Source organism: Elephantulus edwardii, unplaced genomic scaffold, assembly GCF_000299155.1.
Source record: "Elephantulus edwardii isolate Elephantulus edwardi_28Jun2011 unplaced genomic scaffold, EleEdw1.0 scaffold00028, whole genome shotgun sequence".
NCBI classification, from domain to species: domain Eukaryota; kingdom Metazoa; phylum Chordata; class Mammalia; order Macroscelidea; family Macroscelididae; genus Elephantulus; species Elephantulus edwardii.
The window spans coordinates 19,608,365-19,629,599 of record NW_006399778.1 but is presented as its reverse complement, the minus strand read 5'-3'; the positions used below and the strand labels follow the sequence as shown (position 1 = coordinate 19,629,599).

The following is a 21,235-nucleotide window of genomic DNA, read 5'->3' as shown; positions in this document are numbered from 1 at the left end:
TTCAACAATATCAGGTTTTCTCCCTCTACTCTGCCTGCCTCCGTTTGTCCTCATCTTCAGTCTCCTTGTCCAAGGCAGTCCCCTTAATACCCAACCCTTTGAAAGTCTTTTATCTGTTATGTCTTGAAGAAGAAAACTGCTCTTCCCTCCATTTCCTGTCTGTATCAAATCCCATGTGAGCCAAGCAGGCCCAATCAGAGCCCTTCCCTGGGATTTGATACAGACAGGAAGTGGGGGTAGATACTTTGATTTGCCATCTTGAGTCACGTGGGCTCCCTTGGCAAGAAGGGAGGCAGAGTTCCTTTATTGTTGACAGCTCTAGCCAATGCTAACGCTTGGGGAAGGGGCAGACAAATGTCCTACGGATTTGTACTCATGCTGAGGGGTATCCCTCCCCTTAGCTGCACCTGTCCTGCTGCCCATGCATTGCCCCGTGCACGTCTGCATGCCTGCCTCCATCCTGTGCTCCCGCTCCAGGCAGCTGCCTTTGTGAGTCAGATGTGAGTGACAGGCAGCTGACAGCACCCACCTCGCTAGGGCCACTTACCTGCTGGACCCTCCTCGTCTTTACACACTAGGGGCTGTGAGCAGAGCTGGCCTTGGGGCTGCAAAGTCAGTGAGTGTCTGTATCCCTCCGGATGAGGAGCTGCTTGAGACTCAGTCTCACCAGGAGCTGCGGGCTGGGCGGTTGGGGTCCTGCCTTTGCCTGCTGATGGTGCTGGTTGGGGGAGTGTGACCGAGTGGTTGGCAGGTAAAGGCAGTGTGACTGAGTGGAGGGGCCAGGGAGCACAGGCGCTGAATTCTCACATCCTGATCCCACTGCTTACAAGGGCTTGACCTTTGACCAGGAGTCTCAGTTTCTTCATGTGTAAAATGGGTTTTCTGTTCTGAACACATTGTGTGCATTATATTCCATTTGCTGAGACCTCTGCCATCCTCCAGGGTTTGCTGTGAAGATCAAATGTGTAAGTTTCTACTGTGGGTCACTGCCAGGTGAATGTTAGCCGCTGTTCTTGTCTTTACTGTCCTTGTCACCTAGAGGTGATACAGTATAACAAAGTCAAGCTGGGGAGTATTCAGAGAAGGCTTCTTGGAGGTGGTGATGTTTGAAGTAGGCCTTGAAGACAGGGTAGAGAGTGGAGCTGGGAGAAAAGACCAGTGTGGAGCGGACATGGTACAAGTTGAGGTTGCAGGAATGAAATACCTGGCTTTCTTCCATTTGGTGAGACCACCGTCCTCTGGACTCCTGGCCCCTTGCTGTACCGTTTATGTTATTTCAAGCCTGGGTGACCATTGAGTGATGGGTAAACACCTCCATGCTGCCTAGAGTAGCCTGAGTTGTCCCGTCCCACAGAACCAGGACAGCTGCCCCCTCCCCCCACTGTCACTCAAGGAATCAGTGATTCGGGGGGTGGGTAATGGTGGCTATGGCTTTTGTGGTCTGGACTCAGGGATGTTGTTGTTAGGTGCCATCAAGTTGACTCTGAGTCACCGTGACTCAACGTGTAAGAGAACAAACCCTGCCCATCGTTGCCCCTCCTCAGTCTCTGCTGTGATTCAGAACGTTGTTGTAGCCTCTGTGAATCAGAACTAGAAGTGGGGCTCATAGCAAAGCACCCTTGTCAGAGAGGAAAACTGAGGCCCACAGAAATCTAACCTTTTCAGAGCCCAGGAGTCCAGGAATACAGCTCACCTGGTCGAGGTCCAGCTCCAGGAGGCAGGAAGGCAGAGGTGCTCTGCAAAGGTAGATGGGGCTGGAGCCAGTTTCTGAATCACATGACAGGCAGTCTCCTCCTCATCCGTGTGTGAATCCACAGGGCCCCTTCCTAAGGAACTGGCCTGGTTAGGACAGTCCAGACAGGCTCCAGCTCTGCCCTCTGGGCTGCATTCTGCCATCCTTCCCTGCAGCCACCTCTATGCTTTCTAACAGACACCACCTCCTCCAGAAAGCCTTCCTTGCTCAGTTCTCAGCCTTGTTCTCTGTTCCCATGAAACCAGGTGTTCATCTGCTCCAAGCAGTTAACACATTTACATGTAACTCCCACCGTGTATCCTGTGCCTGGGACTGTGCTGGGCCTTTCACAAACACCTGTTCAATACTACAGCTGTGTGATTGGGGTCAGAGGAGGTGGGGAAGTTGCCAAGATCACATAGCCTGTCAGTGAACTTGCCTAGATTGGAATCCAAGTTCCTGGCTCCAGGACCAGTGCATCTTAACCCTCCACCCCACCCTCATTAGACCACAGACTCGCTGGCTGCTAGGACCCTTCTCTTTCAGGGATGTGACTTCCCTCCTCCTACTGTGAGCTCTGTGGCTGCAACGTGGATAAACTGTAGGGGTGCAGATAATACAAGCACGAAGAAAGAGAACGATCACAGACTGAAATTAGTACAGAAAGAGGAATGGACAGAAAATGGCAGCTTAGACGGGGGTGGAGGGAGGAGAAAACAAGGAGAACTATGGTTAAGGAAGTCTTCTCTCCACCTTTTGTGGACTAAATTGTGTCCACCAAAAATTTATGTTGGAAGCTTTGGCCTCTGGAGTTGAGGGCGCAATCCTATTTGGGAATTGGGTTTTCTCTTTTCTGTTGATGAGGCCATATGAGTGTAGGGCGTGCCCTCGGCCAGCCACTTTTGAGGTACAAGCAGGAGAGAAGCAAGTGGGAAGACAGGAGCCACATTCCAGAGCTCTGGGGCATAGTCTATAGGGAGTTGTGCTGTTAACCCAAAGCCGGAGTCTCTCTGGGTGTTCAAATCCACCAATGGCTTCATAGGAGAAAGGTGGGCAGTTTCCTCCCCTGTGATTTACAGCCTCAGAAACCCAAGAGAAGGTTAGCTATAAGTCTGTTTCTACTGGACAGAAATGGGTTTGAAAGTTTGAGCCTCTTATAGTGTAGAAATAGATTTCTGTTCAATGAAGCCCCCCTCCATTTGGTGTATTTCTGTTACAGCAGCATTATTAGGAAACTAAGGCAGGCCTGAAGTGGGCACTGCGTGTAGTGGACAGCAGGACCAGCCAAGGGCCTCAGAGGGGAGAGGTGGCATGTGTCAGGCACTGTCAGGAGCTAGCAGGACAGAACACAGAGAATAGTGACAGAGTATGTCATGTACAGCTACGGAGGCCAGATGAGAAGTGTCCCTTTATCCCTGGAGTGGGAAGGTACCCACTAATCTTGCTGCAGCGTGAAAAATGGACTGGAGAGAGCCACAGTGGGGGTGAGAGTTGGGAGGCTGCCAGGGCCAGGACAGCAGTGACCTGGACTTGGGTAGGGGCAGAGGGATTGGAGACGCGTGGATGGGTTTGGAGCCCTGTTTGGGAGACTCTGCAGGTGTGAGAAAGAAAGTCAGCGGTCGTCTCCAAGCCTCTGGCTTGGGAAACTGGTCTTGCTCAGCTTGCTAGGCTCATACCAGCTCTAGAGAACACTTCTGATGTGTGGGCTAATTGTGAACAAAATCACCGAAGTTTCTGAAACTTTTCTGTCTTCTCCTTCACCCTGGCTAGGGGAGGGCTGATAGGACAGAGATGGACCCAGTGACCACGGGAGAGTCTTCCGAGCAACTATGCTCTAATGACGCGTGGGACTTTACAATGGAAGACCAGAGAGCTGGGCGAGGCCCCTTCCTATTCTGTCTCCATATTTCCATCCAGAGAATGGGTGCATTGGATGCAACCGCCTGCAGTGCAGGGAGGTAAAGATGAGGACATCCCTTGCACCCTACATTTACCCATTGTCTCTGTTTTCCAGCCGTCAGGGTGAGCCCCTGCCACTCCCGACAGCCCTCTGTCATCTCCGACGCATCTGCCGCTGAAGGCGACCGGTCATCCACGCCAAGTGACATCAACTCCCCAAGACACCGGACGCACTCCCTCTGCAACGTAAGGCCAGCAGCCGCAGGGCTGGCCCAGAGCCCTGCCCGGAACCCGCAGGGCGCAGGGTGGAGGGGTAAAGACACACTCGCTGTTTCCTCTCACCCACCCAGGGAGCACTCTGGCGAAGGCATTTCCTGTTCTGTTCTTTCCTTTTGCAAGAAGCGATGGATGTGGGGAGAGAAAGAAATGAGGCTCATTTGTTCTCTGTGTCCAGGAGAGCAAGGAAAATCCAGAGACCCTGTGTCCCAGAGGAAGGCAGGCCTGGGCCGGCCGCTGGCTCAGTGCACCCCAGGACTCTGCCTCTGGTGGGCCATGTCTGGGACAGTGGGCTGCTCCTCCCAGATGTTACTCCTTTCAGGAGATGTACCAGCATCACCTTTGTGTCCAAGGAGCTATCTTAGCTGCCTGTAGATGGTTCTATTTGCAGACCTTAAGACACTTAAAGTCCAAGCTCCATTTATCATCACATTTTCTCCCATTTCCTTTATCTCATCTCAGTAGGTATATACACAGGTGAGGCCCAAAAACAGCTCCAGCTCTGTTGCCTGGGCACCAATAAGGACAGCCTTTCTGACCTAAAGACCACCCCTCTCCTGTGCTCTGGCCCTAATTTAGAGCAGAGGTGGGCACTCAGTTTAGAAAGATTGGAGAAAGTGGTGGATAGTGACACTTACACCCCCATGGCATTATTCCTGCAATTCCAGTAAGTGGCGGGGCGAGGGGGGAGCGGCGGGGCAGATTCCGTAGAAAAGTTTTTTTGGATTTGTTCTTTTTAAAAATGTTTTCAGAAGTTTTGATATTCTTGAAAGAGGTGTCTCATGAATTTGTTCTGAGCTTGTCCAGGGACCTTTTTTGTATTTGCTTTGCTTATTTAATCAAACGCTTCCTAATTACATCTGGGGCATCAGCTACCAAGAGGCACCAGTCCCTAGCCCTATGACTCCTGATGACTGGTGGGGTAGACAGTGGGGCTTGCCAGTAGTGCAGGAGGGAGAACAGGGGTGGGCAAAGCATCAGAGGACAGTAGCAAGTTGTATTCCGGCTCTGACGCAAATCACTGGAGTCACGGTGTGGAAGCACTTTCTCGTTCCAGCACACAGTTGATACTATCGAGGGACTGGTCCCTGCCACTGACTGAAGACAAAGTCGGGTTAGGCCTTCAAATGCAAAGAAAGGCCTCCCAGCAAACTCAGTTAATGCTCCTTAACTATTGAAACAAAATCATGAAAATAAAGTGAACATTCCGGAGGAGAAAAAGAGATAAAAGAATGATGATATGATAGTCTACTTGGAGAACTTAAGTAGTTTGGAAAACTATTGGAACTAGTAATAAATAAGCCCATAATGGAGCTGGTTGAAAAATCAATCTATTAAAATCAGTAGCTTTCCTAAGTAATAACAGTAGAAACATTTTTCAACCAACAAAGATGACAACAAAGGGTAATACAACAATCACCAAATTTAAACTAGAGAGGAGCTTCTAGAATCCTCTCTGGCTGATTCTAAAGGGCCTCGAGTTTTCACCCGCAGCCAGCAGTCCCCTTTGCTCTCCATTGTAGAGTGCAGAGGCTTATCCTCAGGCCAGACACCTCATAGCACCACTGAAACACGCCCCAGATGAGAATATATTTTTGAGAACTATGCTTTGTCCTCTTGTAAATTCTGACAGCCAAAATGCTGCTGGAAAATTATTCTGCACAAAGGGCCTCTGAAAACAACTTGAGTTGCATTTGGTCCAGGCCTAATCTTTTGCTCCCCTTGACCTTGGCACACAGAGCTGCTGCTAGAGATGTCAGGGCTAGCACACTTATTTCCAGATTCAGCTTAAAGGAGCCCTGCTGTCAGGAAAGAGGTGCTTTGATAAGCTCATTGTCTGTACACAGGCATTTCAAAGGGCCCTGGCCTCATTCTCTTCCCCGTAAATTCAGCAAAGATGGCCCCACCCACAACGGAAGTGTTTTAGCTGCCTGCCTAATGGGCTCCCCTTGCAAGCCTTGAAATAGGACTAAAGACTAGATTACCAGTTGTTACATTCCCTCCCTCAGTCTTTACCATTCCCCATCCCAACACAGGTGAGTCAGGAAGAGCCAGGAAATTGCATCTGGCTTTAAATTAGCAAGGACAGCCTGGCATGGGTTAGAGATCACCCCCTGTGCTCTTATGATCTAGCTATGAATTTAGAACAAAGCTGAGAATGAAGTGCCCAGAGTGTTTGAGAAGTGGTGAATGTTAACAAGTAGCACGCACTTTGTTTCATTACATTATGCCTGCAATTTCAGTATATAACCACCAGAGGGTTCCCTAGTGATGGCTTTTGTGGTTAAGGTGCATTTGATGGCCCCAGGTGGAATGACTTATCTTTTAGATGTATTAGATGTAGTGGAGACTTTTTTTAAAAAACACTCCTCGGCTACAGCATGTCTTAGAGCACTGGACCAGAAAGAATCACATAGTCCTGAGTTCAAATTCTCTCTGTGCTCTTAATTAGTTCCAGGGTACTGGATGTCTGGAGCCTCGTTTCATTTTTAAATCAAGCAATTGAGCCCTGCTTGCCCCTCCACAAAATTAGGGATTCCTAACGTTGGTGGCAGGGGATCCTGGAGGCCATCTGGCCTCTTGGGTTCTGTTCTTGTCCTAGAATTCTCTTAGTAGTATGTTTTTAGAATAAGATTGCATTTCTTTATGATAAGCACTAAATAGATCCAGCTTCTTATTAGTAACATGATAGACCAGTTGGGACAGCATCTTTGAAGGCTTTGAATGACTGGTCTGCTAGTCAGAGGGTCTGAGATGTTGAGAGGTTAGACTGGCCTCTGGCCAAGACCCATAGTGCGGGCATCTGTCCCATCATTGAACTACCCAGAAGTGCCTGCTTTAGGGGTAGAGAGATGAGTTCTCCACTAAAGAGGCAGGGTGGCCCCTGGGGAACAGCATGCTTCCATGGAAGACCCACATCCATGGGCCACCCCTGTACTCAGCTGCCTTGTGTTTCTGCTGTCTCATCATCCTCTTTCTTTGGCTGCAGGGCGACAGTCCCGGCCCAGTTCAGAAGAACCTGCACAACCCCATTGTACAGGTAGGTGTGCCCCTCTTGACCATCCCCAGGCACCTGGTGATCCATACTTCCATACGTAGCCCCCAGACACAAAGAAGTAAAGTCACTAACCGAACGTAGGCTGAAGGCTGACTCAGAACCTGGGTATGCCTCTCCTGGACACAGAGTAGCAGGCGTGTAGACCTCCCCTAAGTGTACCACATCCTCTGTCCGAGATCCTGGTGAACATCATCTGTTAGCTCCATTTGCAAATTGTGACTAAAGGCTAGTAATGTGGTTTGTGATGGTGCAGGTTAGAGCAAGGTTCTGATCGGCTGTTCATAGGACTGGAGTTGCTGTGAGTTGTAGTCGACTTGATAGCACCTACCAACAGTGACCCAGAGCTCTTGGGGCCCCTTCCTGTTAGAAGTATTTCTTTGTCTTCATCATTTCCATATTCCATCATCGAATGAGAGTGCTACTGGCAAGTCAAGGCCCATGGATCTGAGCATCAAAAGTGGCCCCTGGGAGAATTTCTTTAGGCCTGGGGTCCCCGGATGCTGCTGTGTATGCTAATCATCTGTGTCAGAGTCCATTAAGAGGACTTTTTGAAATGCCAAGTCCAGGCCCTTCAACCTGGAGGTTCTGATCCAGCAGTTCTGATGCCTGTACCTCAGATGACACTGAGGTTTTAGAAACTACCCCTCTAGTCTAACTCCTACCTTTTTAATGTTTACCACCACAGTGTGTCTCAGCTTAAAACACTTGAAAGTTGGTAAAGGCATTTGGGTAAACACCACTCCCACAATCTGCATTGGCACCCCACAAGAGGAAAGAGCAGATGTCATCATTATTGGTAGCCTCATTTCATAGGCAAGAAAACTGGGGATTCAGAGAATCTGGGGACTGTTCAAGATCCCGTGTATAATGCATAACCAAGACTAGAACCCTAGCCTCATCCGCAGCCCTGTTTCTCAGTACCCCGTGTCTGATCTGAAGTCCCTGTCCTTGGCTGAACAAAGCTTAGGTATCCTCCCTTCTCCTGACCTTTTCTTGGGTCACAGAGAACTTGTACGTTCACTGTCACTGCAGACAGGGCTGTGGCTGCCCCTCTGTCCATCTCGTTTGCTTCACTCACTGATTTAGTCTCACACAGGCTGGAGTACATGGATTATCAAAATTCAATTGGACAAAATTAAAATTGAATTTCAGTAACAGTAACACAATCTCAGCTAATATTTTGTTGTTAGTTGTTATCGACTGATAACTCCACACACAGCAGAACAACCCTTTCCCCCTTCCCAGTTCTGGACCACCTTCAGGATCTGTTGTGGTTGAAGTTGTGATTCATTAGGTTTTCACTAGCCTGTTTTCAGCAGTCAGTCTCCAGGCTTCAGTCCTTAGTCTTAAGGCTGAGTGCTTACAATATGCAGGACACCGTACATTTTTCACCTTCCTGGGTGGCACAGATTCTGCTAACTTAAACACTGTGGGTTAGACCTCCACCCGGAGGCATATCAGAGGCAAGCCCTGTTGATGTGCTTCAAAAAAACCCAGTTGTTAGGAGATCTATTCCTTGGAGAGGGACTTGATGCTGGGAAGGGTGGAGGCAGAGAGGAAGACCCTCAACCAGATGGATTGCCATGGTGTCTGCTGCAGTGGGCTCTCGTGTGTGTCAGGAAGGTTGAGGATGGCGCAGGACAGAACAGGGTTCAGATCTTTTGTTTATAGGGTCACTAGGAGTTGCATTCGATTGGATGGCACCTAACAACAGCAAAACCCCTGTGGAGCATAGTGTCATTCTGACACCATGGGGTCACCATGAATCAGTGGCAGTTTGGATTTCCTGCTTGTTTGGTGACATCCTCTTATCAGGCTCGCGTAGATCCCATTGTCCCAGCAAAGTTCTGAACGTGACCCAGGTTCTCCCAGATGCTAGGGCACAGGCCTTGGTGTCTGCAGCCGCCCGTAGCCCGCCCCGTCCCTGATCCACTAGCTTCAAGTTGCCCCTGCTTTGCCGCCTGCCCGCAGCTCAGGTCACCTTTGCTTTTCTCTCCCTTCTCTCCCCACCACCCCCGGCTCCTGACTCCTCAGTCACTCGAGGACCTTGAAGACCAAAAACGGAAAAAGAAGAAAGAGAAGATGGGATTCGGCTCCATCTCCCGCGTTTTCGCCAGAGGGAAGCAGCGGAAGTCCCTCGACCCCGGCCTCTTTGATGGTACCACCCCTGATTATTACATAGAGGAGGACGCAGACTGGTGATACCCGCCTCCCTGCGCCTGCCATCCGGCAGGCGTGTCCGTGCGCGTGGGGCGTGCATGCGTGAGAGCGAGCGTGCGTGCGTGCGTGGGGCTGCGTGGCTGCGCGTGCCCGGGGGCGCGTGCGCGGGCATGCACGTGGGTGTTGGGTGTGGCTGGGCGCCTCCGACAAGTGTGAACCCCCTTTCCCCTGCGTCGCCACCTCTGTAATTGATGTACATACTACAAACCGTGTGTGAACTTGTCAACTCTTCGTTGTCTTTGGAGCGACACAGTTGTATTGTCAATCGGGGTTTTGTTTTATTTTATTTTATTTTTTCCAATTTCTCCCCCTTTCTGTTTGGTTTGTTGGGTTTTGTTTTTGTTTTCTCTAAAGCCACCCCTCCTTCCTTTTTATGAAACTTGAAAACTTGAAGGACTGCTGTGTATTTGTAAATAACAAAACTCTTGTGCACTCTGTGCTTGTAAATGTCCCTCGTCCAAACCCCGACTGCTGGATCCTGTCTCCCCAGGATGTGGTCTGTTTGATGTGTCCCTTGCCTCCCACCCCCTACACCCCACCCCCATCCCCAGTGTGAATGTGTGGGACCAGATCCTGTTCTCGGGGCGCGCCCAAGTCACTTTTGCCACAAACGCCATCGTCACCAGGGTAAGGTCTGCTCTCCGCCAAGCCCCGCAAGCCCGGCCATCGGGCCTCGTCTTGGCCGAGTTGGCACCAGGTCCAATGGGCTTTTTGGAACGGCCTGCCGGTTTTTTAATTGTGTTGCCGTTTCTTTCTTTAAGGAAAAAAAAGAAAAAGGTTTTGTTTAATTTATTTGCACAAATGCAGAAAACGTATTCTATCTAAATTATTGCATAAATAGCAGAATGTATATTTTTCCATGGGGTGGGCGGGAGGCGGGTGTCTCTGTCCAAGTGTCTGTTCTATTATCATGCTGCTGCCGAACTGCGCAAAGTAGGGGTAAGGGTGGCCAGTACCCAGGGACCATTGGAGTTCAAAGCTTGCCTTTTTCTCTTCCTTCTCTCTGTCCACCCACGCCCCTTTCCCTGCATGGAAGTGCAGTCCGCTGCTGCCCACCCCCAGCTCGCCCCAGGCCTTTTATCTATTTATTGATCCACAGTGCACAGCTCTTACCTGGTGTGAAGAGCGCTGTCTCAGGGGGGTGCCTTCACTTGGGTCTGCCTTTTGGGAGAGGTTGAATGCATGGGAAGACAGCCAACCATCCACTCACAGGGTACCACCCAGGGACCTTTGGCCTAAGGCAGGTCTGTCCACAAGGGTCTTCTCCATCACTGTGTCTTTCTCATCCTTTATCCATTCTGTATTGAGCCAGGCAGGTGCCATTGGGATGGAGGAGGAGTGGGATTCTTGAGCCACAGCATCTAGCTCTCAAGCTCTCTGCCTTCCCATTTCGGTTGGTTAAAATCTTCTCCAAGTCCCTGTGACCCTGTCCTCACCCCTAGAGAGTGGGACTGGCAGGAACATCAGTCTACTTAAGGGACAGTGTGACCCAGTGACAGATGAAGTGTGTATTTTAATGCCGGGTAATGGGGAAAATGTGGGCTTCTCAGAAAAGTCCTCCTAAGGCCTAGGACCCAGCTCCCCCTTTCTTTTGACCCCTAAGTCCTCTTTCTGCTTCTCCTTAACCACTAACACAACTGAAATCTCCCTACTCTGTAGACAACAGTAGTTGCGCTTTCTGCTAACAGTAACAGTATCCGCTCTTAAAAAGACGCAAGGCGATTCAAACACGCTGGAAATACCAGAACAGATAGACTGTGTGGTCCAAAGTCTCTACAACAAACCGAAAACCCCAGTTGACTGCGCCCTTTCCTTCAACCAGATCCAGGATTTGGGAGAAAATAGGCAGAGAACCTAGTGAGGATCTTTCTGTCCTCCAGCGGATGACATGTTTAACTGAGTCTGGTGGTGAGAGAGCGTGGCCGTAACTGGCGTCTGGCTCTTCGGAGAAAGATTTTAGAAAATATTTCCCCTCTCAACCCTGAATTTATTTTTTTTGTTTGTTATTGTTTTCTTCTGGTTACTTTTTCTCGTTTCTCCCTTCTGAGAAAATAAGATTGCAACCACTCCTGGTCATGATATACTAGTTCCTTTTCATTTCAGTTTTTGTAAATTAGGAGATAATTCTAAAAGTTACTAAGGATGATTTTATTTAAGACAACTACGTCAAATAGCGAATGAGTTATGGGTAACATTTAGATGAAAACAACCCTTCCCGTGGGAAAGGTTTCTCGAAGGCATGGATGCAAATATAAAATATTAAAAAAAATCTAAATAAAGCTTATTTTAAAATATTACCGAACTCTTATTTGATTGCTTCTCTATGGCTCTGGGTGGGAGGCTGTACCCCCTGGGAGGTGGAGCCCAGAGCACCCCTCTCTATGGAAACCCAGGGCTGGGTCTCAAGGGGCGGAGGAAAACTGGCTGGATTCTGAGCACGAGACTTCCCACAAATGTCTCATCTCTGCCACCTGACTGTAATTTTGAGGTGCTGCCAGCCTCCGGAGCTGCCCCATGTTTGTAAGGCAACCCTCTGCCCTGGCGCCCTGCTTTCCCCAAGCTCAGCCACCCTAGTCAGCTCTCATCGATTCCCTTCTCTCCTGTTGCTCATTCCAGAGTTGAGGCCTGAAAGTTGAGGGGGATTGTTTCCCACAGACCTCGTGGGTCTCTCTGCACCATCCCTGGCTTCTGGGCCAAGAGAAGCTTTAGCGCGACTGGACCACAGGCTTCCTGGACTGAAGCTAGAGTGGACCAGGCTTTTGCAAGCCAGGGAGACCCTCCAGAGTTAAAGTCCCATCTGTCCACTATAAAGACACCACACTGCCAACATAGAGGTAACTTGGACCAACCCAAACGTAAAAGGAAAAATTTTCTCCCCAGCAGTAAGACTGGCCTTTTAAGACCCCAGCAGTCTACATCTAGAACTCAGAAAAGGGATACTCTACTTAATAAAGATCCTAGTATGTCGAGAAACTCAGCCATCATTTAATAAATAGTGATGTCTGTCAGGCCACCTATGGGAGGAGTGGGGTGTGTATTGAGACACTTCCCCTCTTGGATTAAGTGGTCTACACAGAAATACTGATGCCCACGCCATATTTCTAGAAACAATGTCAAACTACCTCTGATTAACCCCAAGATTTAGCCAGGATTGAGAATCATTGAGCTAATCCAGAGAAGCAAACACTCCAATATGGGTATCATTGTTCCTTTTGCCCTGCCTAGGCAGACATCACTAATCAATTTAAGAACCCTTCTCCTAAATGGCTTTTGATTTCTTCATTTGACAGTGTTTCGGATGGCTGCAACATATCAGGTGGAGTTAAAAGTCTATTTTGCCATCCCCAAACTTGGTCAAGGTTCTAGCTTTGTCAAGTCAATTCCATTGTCAAGTCAATTCCAATTCACAGGAATTGAACTAGGACAATAGAACTGTTCCATAGGTTTCCCAAGGCTGCAGTCTACAGAAACACACTGCCACACCTTTCTCCTGTGGAGCAGCTGGTGAGTTCGAACTGCCCACCTTTAGTGTGCCACTGGTTATCACTCTTAAAATCCTATAAACTTCTCAAAGGCTGGACCACACTTTCTGCAAATATTTGTAGTTCAACCCAAAAGCTATACCACCTTTTCTAAACGACTGTCTTCTAAGACCTTGCGAAAAAATGATCCAACTTCAGGTGCTTCCTATTACTCTGAAATTGAAATAGGGCTGCTAAGGGTATCTGTGTGACTGTACCTGGCTGTGTGCTCCCCCACCTGTGCTGGTGGGCACAGGTATAACCTAATATTAATAACAGCAGTAATAATATCTAACAGTTCTCAAGCACTTACCATGGTCCATGCTGTGCACTTTACATGTATTAACTCAGTTAATCCTTCAACAGCTGACATTATCAAAGAAAATGAGGCTAATTAAATCACCCAGCATCATGGAACTATAAACACTAGCACCGGGCTTAGAACCTGTGGGGTCTACTGCAGAGCCTACAAGGGGCTGTGCCTGAGCAGATAGCATCTGCTCACTGCTGGGCATCTCTGCTTCAACCAGCCTTTTGAAGTCCCCCACCCCTATCCTGTATTCCACTGCCACTCAGTTGAAGCTGGCGTGCAAAACACGGCCTGGTAGTCCCTTGATTTTGTGGCTCAGTCAGTGTCCGGCCACTTAGCCGCTCTGTCCCGGAAAACACATCCCAGAAAGGGATGAGTAGGAGGGAGGAACAGGAGTGGTCGGATGGAGGTCAAGGACTCAAGCAATAGTTCTCCATTCTCCTGGCCCTGCTTGCAGACCCCTCTCCATTCCAGGGTCCTGGCATCCTGGGGTAGCTCCATCTCAACATGGAGGAAGGTGTGCATTGCTCTCAGGGGGCCCCCAGAGGCGCCCCACATAACGACCATGCAGTGTTGTGCTGCTGTGCACGCAGCCAGCCTGAAGATCTAAGTGTTAGACACTGGAGTTGGTTCATATGTACAACAGAGTTAGACACTGCCTGGTCCTGGTCTACCTATGCCAGTCCATTTGGGTATAGTGAGCCTGAAACAGGGGCTGTCAGCCGTTTGATTGTATGATGAAACAATCTCTCCAGAAAAATAGCATTCTCACAAAACAGACCACAGAGACCCCAATCCAGCCCCCACTGCTCTGAACAATGCTCTCCAGCTTTTTCAAGGCTGATAGTGTGGACCACGCCCTGGTCCCCTGACCTCCCATCTGTTCTCCTTTTCCAGCAGGAAATGAACTTGATGATAAAGAATCAGGAGGAAATGTTTATAATTAGCTTATAAAATTATCTTCTAAAAAACTCATTGTCATTGAGTGAGAGCCAACTCAGCTGACCCTCCAGTGGGTTTCCAGAGGCTGCAAAACGAACGGGAGGGAATTGCCCATCTTTCTCCCATGGAGCGTCTGGTGCATTTGAACTGCCAGAGAAGCAACACCTTTGTGTTGGCGGTTCAAATCCCTATGGACTATGCAAACAGATGAAGTCATAGTTTTACACTATGAAAGGCTTCCCTCTAGACAGATAAGTAGCTAAGGTATATTTTAATATAAAAATAAATTGTATCTATTTCTAAAGCCACTGTAAAACTGATGTTGACTTGATGCTCAAAGTTACTTTTTATCTCAGAGGCACAGACAGCCCATCACCAATGAAATGCCACCCCGGGCAGGCCGTGACGTGTAAAAGCAGGTGTAAACCATGATGACAACTGGTGTGTGGATAATGCTTACCTGAGCCACAACTTCATGCTGTCCTAAAGCCTAGTTACTGGAAAATACTGCTAATAATCAGCACTGCATTCAACAGTGCTCTGCCCTCCATCCCCAGCAAACTGAGAGCATATTCTAAGGAGATCCATCTTTAAGAAGCAAGAGTAGCAGCAAGAGAAACTTGACCAATTCTTCCTAAAAATGGCAAGGCTTCCAAAGACCAAGCTTGTGCCCAGGGGGAAACTGAATCACCTCTAAGAAAATGCTACTGGGTGTTTGTTTGAGTGCATCTCTGAGCTTCAGGTTTGAGGAGACCCTGTTAATGGGTTACTATAATGGAGCAGTTAACTGCATCAAAGCAAGAACATTTATAAAATTTCATGGCATATTACCCTCTAAGAACCTTCAAAAGAAAGCTCTGTCTATGCCCCATATGGAAGATGCTGCCTTAAGTATGTTGTTTAACCTTTGAGCCTCAGTATCCTCATCTCTGAAATGGGTATAAAGATGTTCCCTTCCTTGTAGGCTAAGAAGTAAGAATTGAATGCAATTTGGAAATTAGCCAGCACTGGCCCAGGGCTTAAGTTTCCTGTGATGGGGTAACCCATGGGTTTAAGTTTCAAGAAAGAAGTGAGAAAGGCATGAAAGTAATTGGATACATAGCTTGAGCCCAGAAATGATTCAATCAAAACGTGTCCCCAGGACATCTCTGAGGTTCCCCTGCTGTGGAGTTAGTGAACGCCAGTCCTGAGCGTCTTCAATTCCAGGCTTCTCTGCCTTGGAATAGGAAGGACTTGAGACATCTGGACCTGGGAACACTAACATTGCTCATAGAACTCCATCATTTTAAAGAATCCAGCTACAAACACACTCTCTACTGTGGTAGCCAAAGGAAAATTTAAACCAAGGAAAGCAATGAGGCTGCCCACGGCTGGGATTTGAAGCACAGACACACACCCCTGCCTCCCACCAAGGGCTACCCTCTCATGACACATCGATAAAACCTAGTGGCACTGGGCCCAGGGTCACTGGTATAGCAGCAAGCTGGGCCACAGTGTTTATTTGACCTTGAGCACTTGCTCTGTGCCCTACTCTTTGCAGATAATTCCTCATGTACTTTCTTTGAACAAATCTGTGAAGCAGATGCTATTTGTTGTTAGGTGCAATCGCTGACTCACAGCGACTCTACAGCAGAATAAATGCTGCCCGATCCTACGCTGTCCTCACCATTGCTATGTTTAAGCCCACTGCTGCAGCCACTGTCCATCTATCTGGTTGAAGGTCTTCCTTCCCCTCTTTCAGTGACCCTCCAGGTTACCTAGAATGATGTTCTTCAGGAATAGGCTCCCCCCAATAACATGCCCAAAGTATGTGAGACAGAGTCTCACCATCCATGCTCCTTAGGTGTGTGTCAGCTGCACATTTTCCAAGACAGATTTGTCTGTTCTTCTGGCAATCCAGGATATATTCCATACTCTTCACCATACCCATTTTACAGATGAGCAAACTGAGATGCAGAGAGGTGAGTTCTTGCCTGCAGTCTCACAGCTACGAAGAAACAGGACCAAGACTCGACTCCAGCATTCTGGCTTTAAGGTCTTTACTCTCATGTTACTTGATCTCTGCATAATCAGAAATCAGCTACTAGCCTCCAAGTTTCCCTCCAGGAAGCTTCAGAGAACGTGGAAAACCTCGGCCACAGCATGACGCCCAGCTGTGAGCAGACCAACTCTTGGGGGCTCATTTTCTTCAGAAATGGAAGAAAAGAGTAGACTAAGTAGGGACTCAAGCTATGCTCCCCCAAAACCCTATTGGAGTCTCCTCAAACCTGCTTCCAGGGCTGCCGTGGCTGGTGAGGAACTAGCATGTCAGACTTGAGCAAGAAGCTCTGCTCTGATGTGTTACACACTATGTTCCAAGGGTTCCAGGATCGAAAGAGGAGCCCTAGTGCCATAGTGTGTAAACTATCATGCTGCTTACTGAAAGGTCAGCGGTTCAAATCCACCGACTGCTCAATGACAGAAAGATGGACAGTTTCTTCCCTTAAAATTGTACAGCCTAGTGGGCGCTTGCTTTGAGTAGGAATAGAGTCCATGGGAGGATTGTGTTGTTGCTGTCATGTGCTATCAAGTAACCTACAACCTCATAGGCACCCTATGTACGAAAGCTCTGAACCCTATCCTGTCCTGAGCACGGGAGAGGAAGACCCAGGATGAGATGGATTTCCGCAGTGACTGGGGAAATGGGAAGATTAGTATTTTTAATATTACTGTAAGAAAGAATGAGAAGGAAAGAAAAAGAGTTTAAAAGCCACCAGTAGCTATCAAAGCTGACTTGTGTTGACTTTTGAGGACAGATTCTCAGGCCTAATCCTGTGGCATCAGAATGTATAGACCAAGGCCCCAAAGCCATGTATATTGAACCAACACCGAGCTGGAGGCAGTGATGGAGGAAGACTGAGGGTGCTTGAGGACAGACCTGACACTGGGCAGCTTCCCCAGGGACCCACAACAAGGGAGGTTAAGACTCCTCTACTCGGGCAGCCCCCAAGCTCCCTGCGAGGGAGAAGGCACGTCAGGCACCCTTCCCAGAGGCAGCCCTTGACCAGGGCGTTCTTGGACCCTGCTGACAAGAGCCAGGGCAAAGGGGACCCGCAGTCTCAGAGGGTCACAGAGAGGTAGGTCCTAGCTAGCCTAGAGGCACCCAGCTGGGAGTGCTGGAATCAGGGGTCCAAGGATTTTTGGAGGAGACACTGCTTCTCTGCTGAGCATCCTTGCCCTCAGCTGGGCCTGTGGCGGTCCAGAAAATGAACTTAACGTTTGAGCAAGTCCTAAACTGGGCTGCACTCTGGAAAGCGGTCAGGCACAGAGCCAAGGAGTGGGGGCCCAGCAGAGCTCCGCCCAGACCCCCACCCCAGGGCTCCAAACACACCACCACTCGCAGCTCAGCATAGCCAAGAGCCAGCACTGGCCCTGGCCTCCAGTGACTCCTGATGTAACCTTGAGTGAGTCAGTCTTCCCCTCTGAACCTTAGACTCCAAGTGAAACAGACCAGGCTGGTTATTATCCACCTGTGGTTTCTAGGACCCCCTGTTGTGACAGATGGCAGCTGGCAGGGGCATTCTAGACCATCACCCTCAAACACATCCACCGCCCTTTAGCTAAAAATGCCGGTTTATGTGGCATCTAGATAATGATTTCCTCTCAGCATAAGGCAATATGGAAACAAGGTTAGAGTATCGTATACTCCCTCTAAGATCTGCATATTTCCAGAGTAAGAGAGGGGCATGGGCTGCCTCCAGCTCCCCGCATATTCCCTATTCTCTCTTGGCACCCCCAGGCTTCCCCACAATCCCTCTTCATCATCAGACCCCTCCTCAGCTCTGGAGCAACAGGCAAGTGGGGGTCAGTGGCAGGCAGAGCACAGTGATTGAGCACAGCACAGCGTCTGCCGCCCTTTTACGGTTTACATCACTCATTCACAGGTACCCAGGGTTGGTGATAAGAGCACAGCCTCTAGAGCAAAACTGAGCCCTACCGCGTGTTTCCTGGTAACCTCAGCAAGTCGCCTAAGCTCTCCGTGCCTCCATTCCCCCAGCTATACGAGAGGGCTGTAAGATACTACATCAGTGGCAGCTGTGAGGATGAAAGAAACACACAGAAAGAGCTCAGCCCAAGCAGTGATCACTGACTCATTTTAGCCTCTGGCCAGCCCCAGGAGGTATGTAGGACAGAATCCGTTATATAGATGGGAAGACTGAGGCAAGATGAGTTTAGCAACTAACCCCAACTCCTAAGCCTGAGCCACGTTTAGGACCAGAGGCAGCAAGGCTTTCGGGGCTAAGACAGCAGTCAGGACCTGCTCTCACCCCTCATGCTGCCGATGGGAGGGACTTGCCCTCAGCCATGCAGGGCAACAGCAACATAGCCAGCTATAGAACCCAGAACCCCTGACTTCTAGGCCAGTACCACGAATTACCCCAGACCACAAAATCCAGCCAGAAAGGAGGTGGCGAGGGGAAATCCCTGAGTCATTAAGGGTTTCATCTCCTTACTAAGTCACAGGATACTTAATTAAGTCTCTGAGAAGGTCTGCAGTAAAAATATGATTTTGTTTTTTCATTGAGTCATACCTAACCCTGCAGGGTTTTGCAGGGTCTAATTCCATAGGAGATGGCCCCTTTTTCGCAGGAGCAACTGGTGGATTAGAACCACTTGCCTTTGAGGTGGTAGTGCAACCCCTTACCACTTGGCCGTCAGAGCTCTCAAACTTATTTGATCATGGAACCAGGTCTTTAAACTAGTTCCTTGGAATGCCTCCTGGGAAACATTTGCATGAGTGTTTTCTTCAGGCCCTGTTAGTATTCTTTCTGTGCTTGAGGCACTAAACGAGAAGGTGTTTGGAGCTGTCCACAGATACCAGCTCTCCCAGATCCTTTAGCCACCGAGAGAACTTGTGGCTCAGATGAGATCCTTGTTGGTCAGAAAATGGATGTTCTAAAACGTGAGGTGGGCAGGACGGGGTCGCAGGCTTTGTCACTAACTGAGCTTCCCTTTGGATGCTGAGCTTGTGCAGCAACAACTCAAACAGTGCGCCCCCACCCCTGCAGAGTAGCTGAGAAATGCCTGTCACAGGAAGCATGGCATGTCTGGGTCCCATTGGTGTGGGGACCAGTCAGTGGGGGGAGAAGCACGCCATCCTGCCAAGGTGTCTGTCCCCACCACCCTCCAGGGTGCCATGTCAGTCCTCAGCAGCTCCGCGCTGCCTAATTGCTTTCTCTGGGACAGACGAGTCACGTCCACATGGCTCCACGCCTGCATGGTGCCAGCTTTTCCTCCTTGTTAGGCAGCTGATGTCCCTGGGGTGGTGTGGCGTCTGTGGTCCGGGACAAGCAGGCCAGGGAGGGGAGAAGGCCACCTCTGACAGCTGTCCCTGAAGGGGCCTGAGTTGTGGGGACCGGGGAATGGCTCATGGCTCACAAAAGGAATTGAGGGCCTAGCTACAAATGAGGTCAGTGATAACAGGCACAGGTCCTGCAGGAGAGCAGCGTGGGAGAGAGAATCAGTGCCAGGTCACCCCGTCTCCTTGTGTGTGTGCAGGAAACAGGTCTTCTGGGGACAGCCAGAGCCCAGCAGACCTGGAGAAAATCAAGTCTACTGCAGAGAGGGCTAGGGGCCAGACACCAGGATTCAGTCAAGAGTCACCACTAGTCAACTGTGTGACCTTAATCAGCCCCTCTGAGTCTCAGTTTACCGCTCTGTAAAATGGAGATAAAGTTCTCTATCTCAGAAGGCTGGTACAAACCCCAAAGGGATGGAAGTCACTGAGGCCAGTGGCACGGAGACACATAATGAAGACTAGTGAGAGAAAACACAGGCTTTGAGTCCTGGCGATGCCCCCCCCTGTACCAAGTATCTGGGCTTTTCTGGCCTCTACTTTCCTCCTCTGTGAAATGGGCCTCTAAGAACATTGTGTCCGCCCTGGTGGGAAGAATGCAGTGCACTCACCTGTAAATTGTAAAGCACCCAGCAAGCATTGCAGAGACAGGGTTCTTGCGTGGTAGGACGCTCACCTTCTATGAATGAGACTTGTTTTGATTCCTGGCCAGTGCACCTCACGTGTGGTTGCCGTGCGTACCTCAGGGAGATTTGTATGTTGCTATGATGCTGAGCAGACTTCAGCAGAACTTCTAAGACTGAAACAGACTAGGGGGAAAGACCTGGCAATCCACTTCTGAAAATGAGCCCGTGAGACCTCCCAGAACGATGGTCTAATCTGTGAACAGCACAGGACCAGTCAGCACTCATTCCCTGTATATGGGGCCTCCATGAGGCTTGATGTAACGATCATCGTTGTGGTTGTGAGGCCTCCCGGTGCAAGCTGGAGTGACTCTTGATTATCTGCTGTTTTAGATCAGCACTCATGGACTGAGAGACAGAGCATTGTGGGTGTGGGTGAGCATGGCAGCCCCTCATCACCCTTTGTGAGCACGCCCACATGCCCTCCCTGTGCTGGACACACACACCTCCTCCCACCTATTCCTCAAAGCCAGAGCCTGTGGGGGCCAGATAGGGCCGGTGTGTGGGAAGCATGTGACCCTCTGAAGGAAGTGGCTTCTGCTCACTTCCCCCTGAGGCTGCCAGGGTGGGCCTTGGGGATGCCAGCCCAACATTTTCCAAGCCCTGTTTGGGTTGGGTTTGGTTTGTTTGTTTTCCAAGAGAAGCCAGAAATAGAACATTGTCATGGGTATACCCAGTTCTTTACTACTGGCAACCAATTATTACTTTTTTAATAGTACCTTGGATGGCGAAGAGATTGAGATTGTTCACAGCTTCAGTTTGCTCGGCTCCACAGTCAACACTCTTGGCACCAGCAGTCAGGAAATCAAAAAGTGTATTGCGATGGTAAAGTCTGCTGTTAGGGACCTCTCTAAAGTACTCAAGAGCAATGGTGTCTCTCTGGAGACTAAGGTGCGCCTGATACAGGCCATGGTATTTGCAATCGCTTGTTATGCATCAGAGAGTTGGACAATGACTAGGGAGGACAGAAGGAGAGTGGATGCTTTTGAGCTGTGGTGCTGGAGAAGAGTACTGAATGTACCGTGGACTGCCAGGAAAACAAACAGATTCATCTTGGAGAGGATTAAACCAAGCTACTTCTTGGAGGCAAGGATTCTGGGGCTTTGTCTGACATACTTTGGACATGTTGCCAGGAGGGACGGGTCCTTGGAGAGGGACATCATGCTTGGGAGGGTGGAGGGACAGCGCAGGAGGGGAAGACCCTCTATGAGATGGATTGATTCAGTGACTGGGGTAATCGGGATGGGTGTGTCAGAGGC

The 21,235-nt window shown here is 49.4% G+C and overlaps 1 protein-coding gene across 2 annotated transcripts in view; it reads left to right on the top strand.

The window, feature by feature from the left end:
• The window catches only part of KAZN (kazrin, periplakin interacting protein), a 642,875-nt gene that overhangs the window by 566,924 nt on the left and 54,716 nt on the right, over positions 1 to 21,235 (top strand). Inside the window, exons 7-9 of one of the 2 annotated variants that reach the window (XM_006883632.1) lie at positions 3,747 to 3,877; positions 6,897 to 6,947; positions 9,000 to 9,123. In XM_006883632.1, coding sequence (XP_006883694.1) covers positions 3,747 to 3,877; positions 6,897 to 6,947; positions 9,000 to 9,123 — 306 coding nt within the window. Of the gene's footprint in view, positions 1 to 3,746; positions 3,878 to 6,896; positions 6,948 to 8,999; positions 9,168 to 21,235 lie in introns of those variants that run through there. The other variant, XM_006883633.1, reaches the window with a different exon arrangement.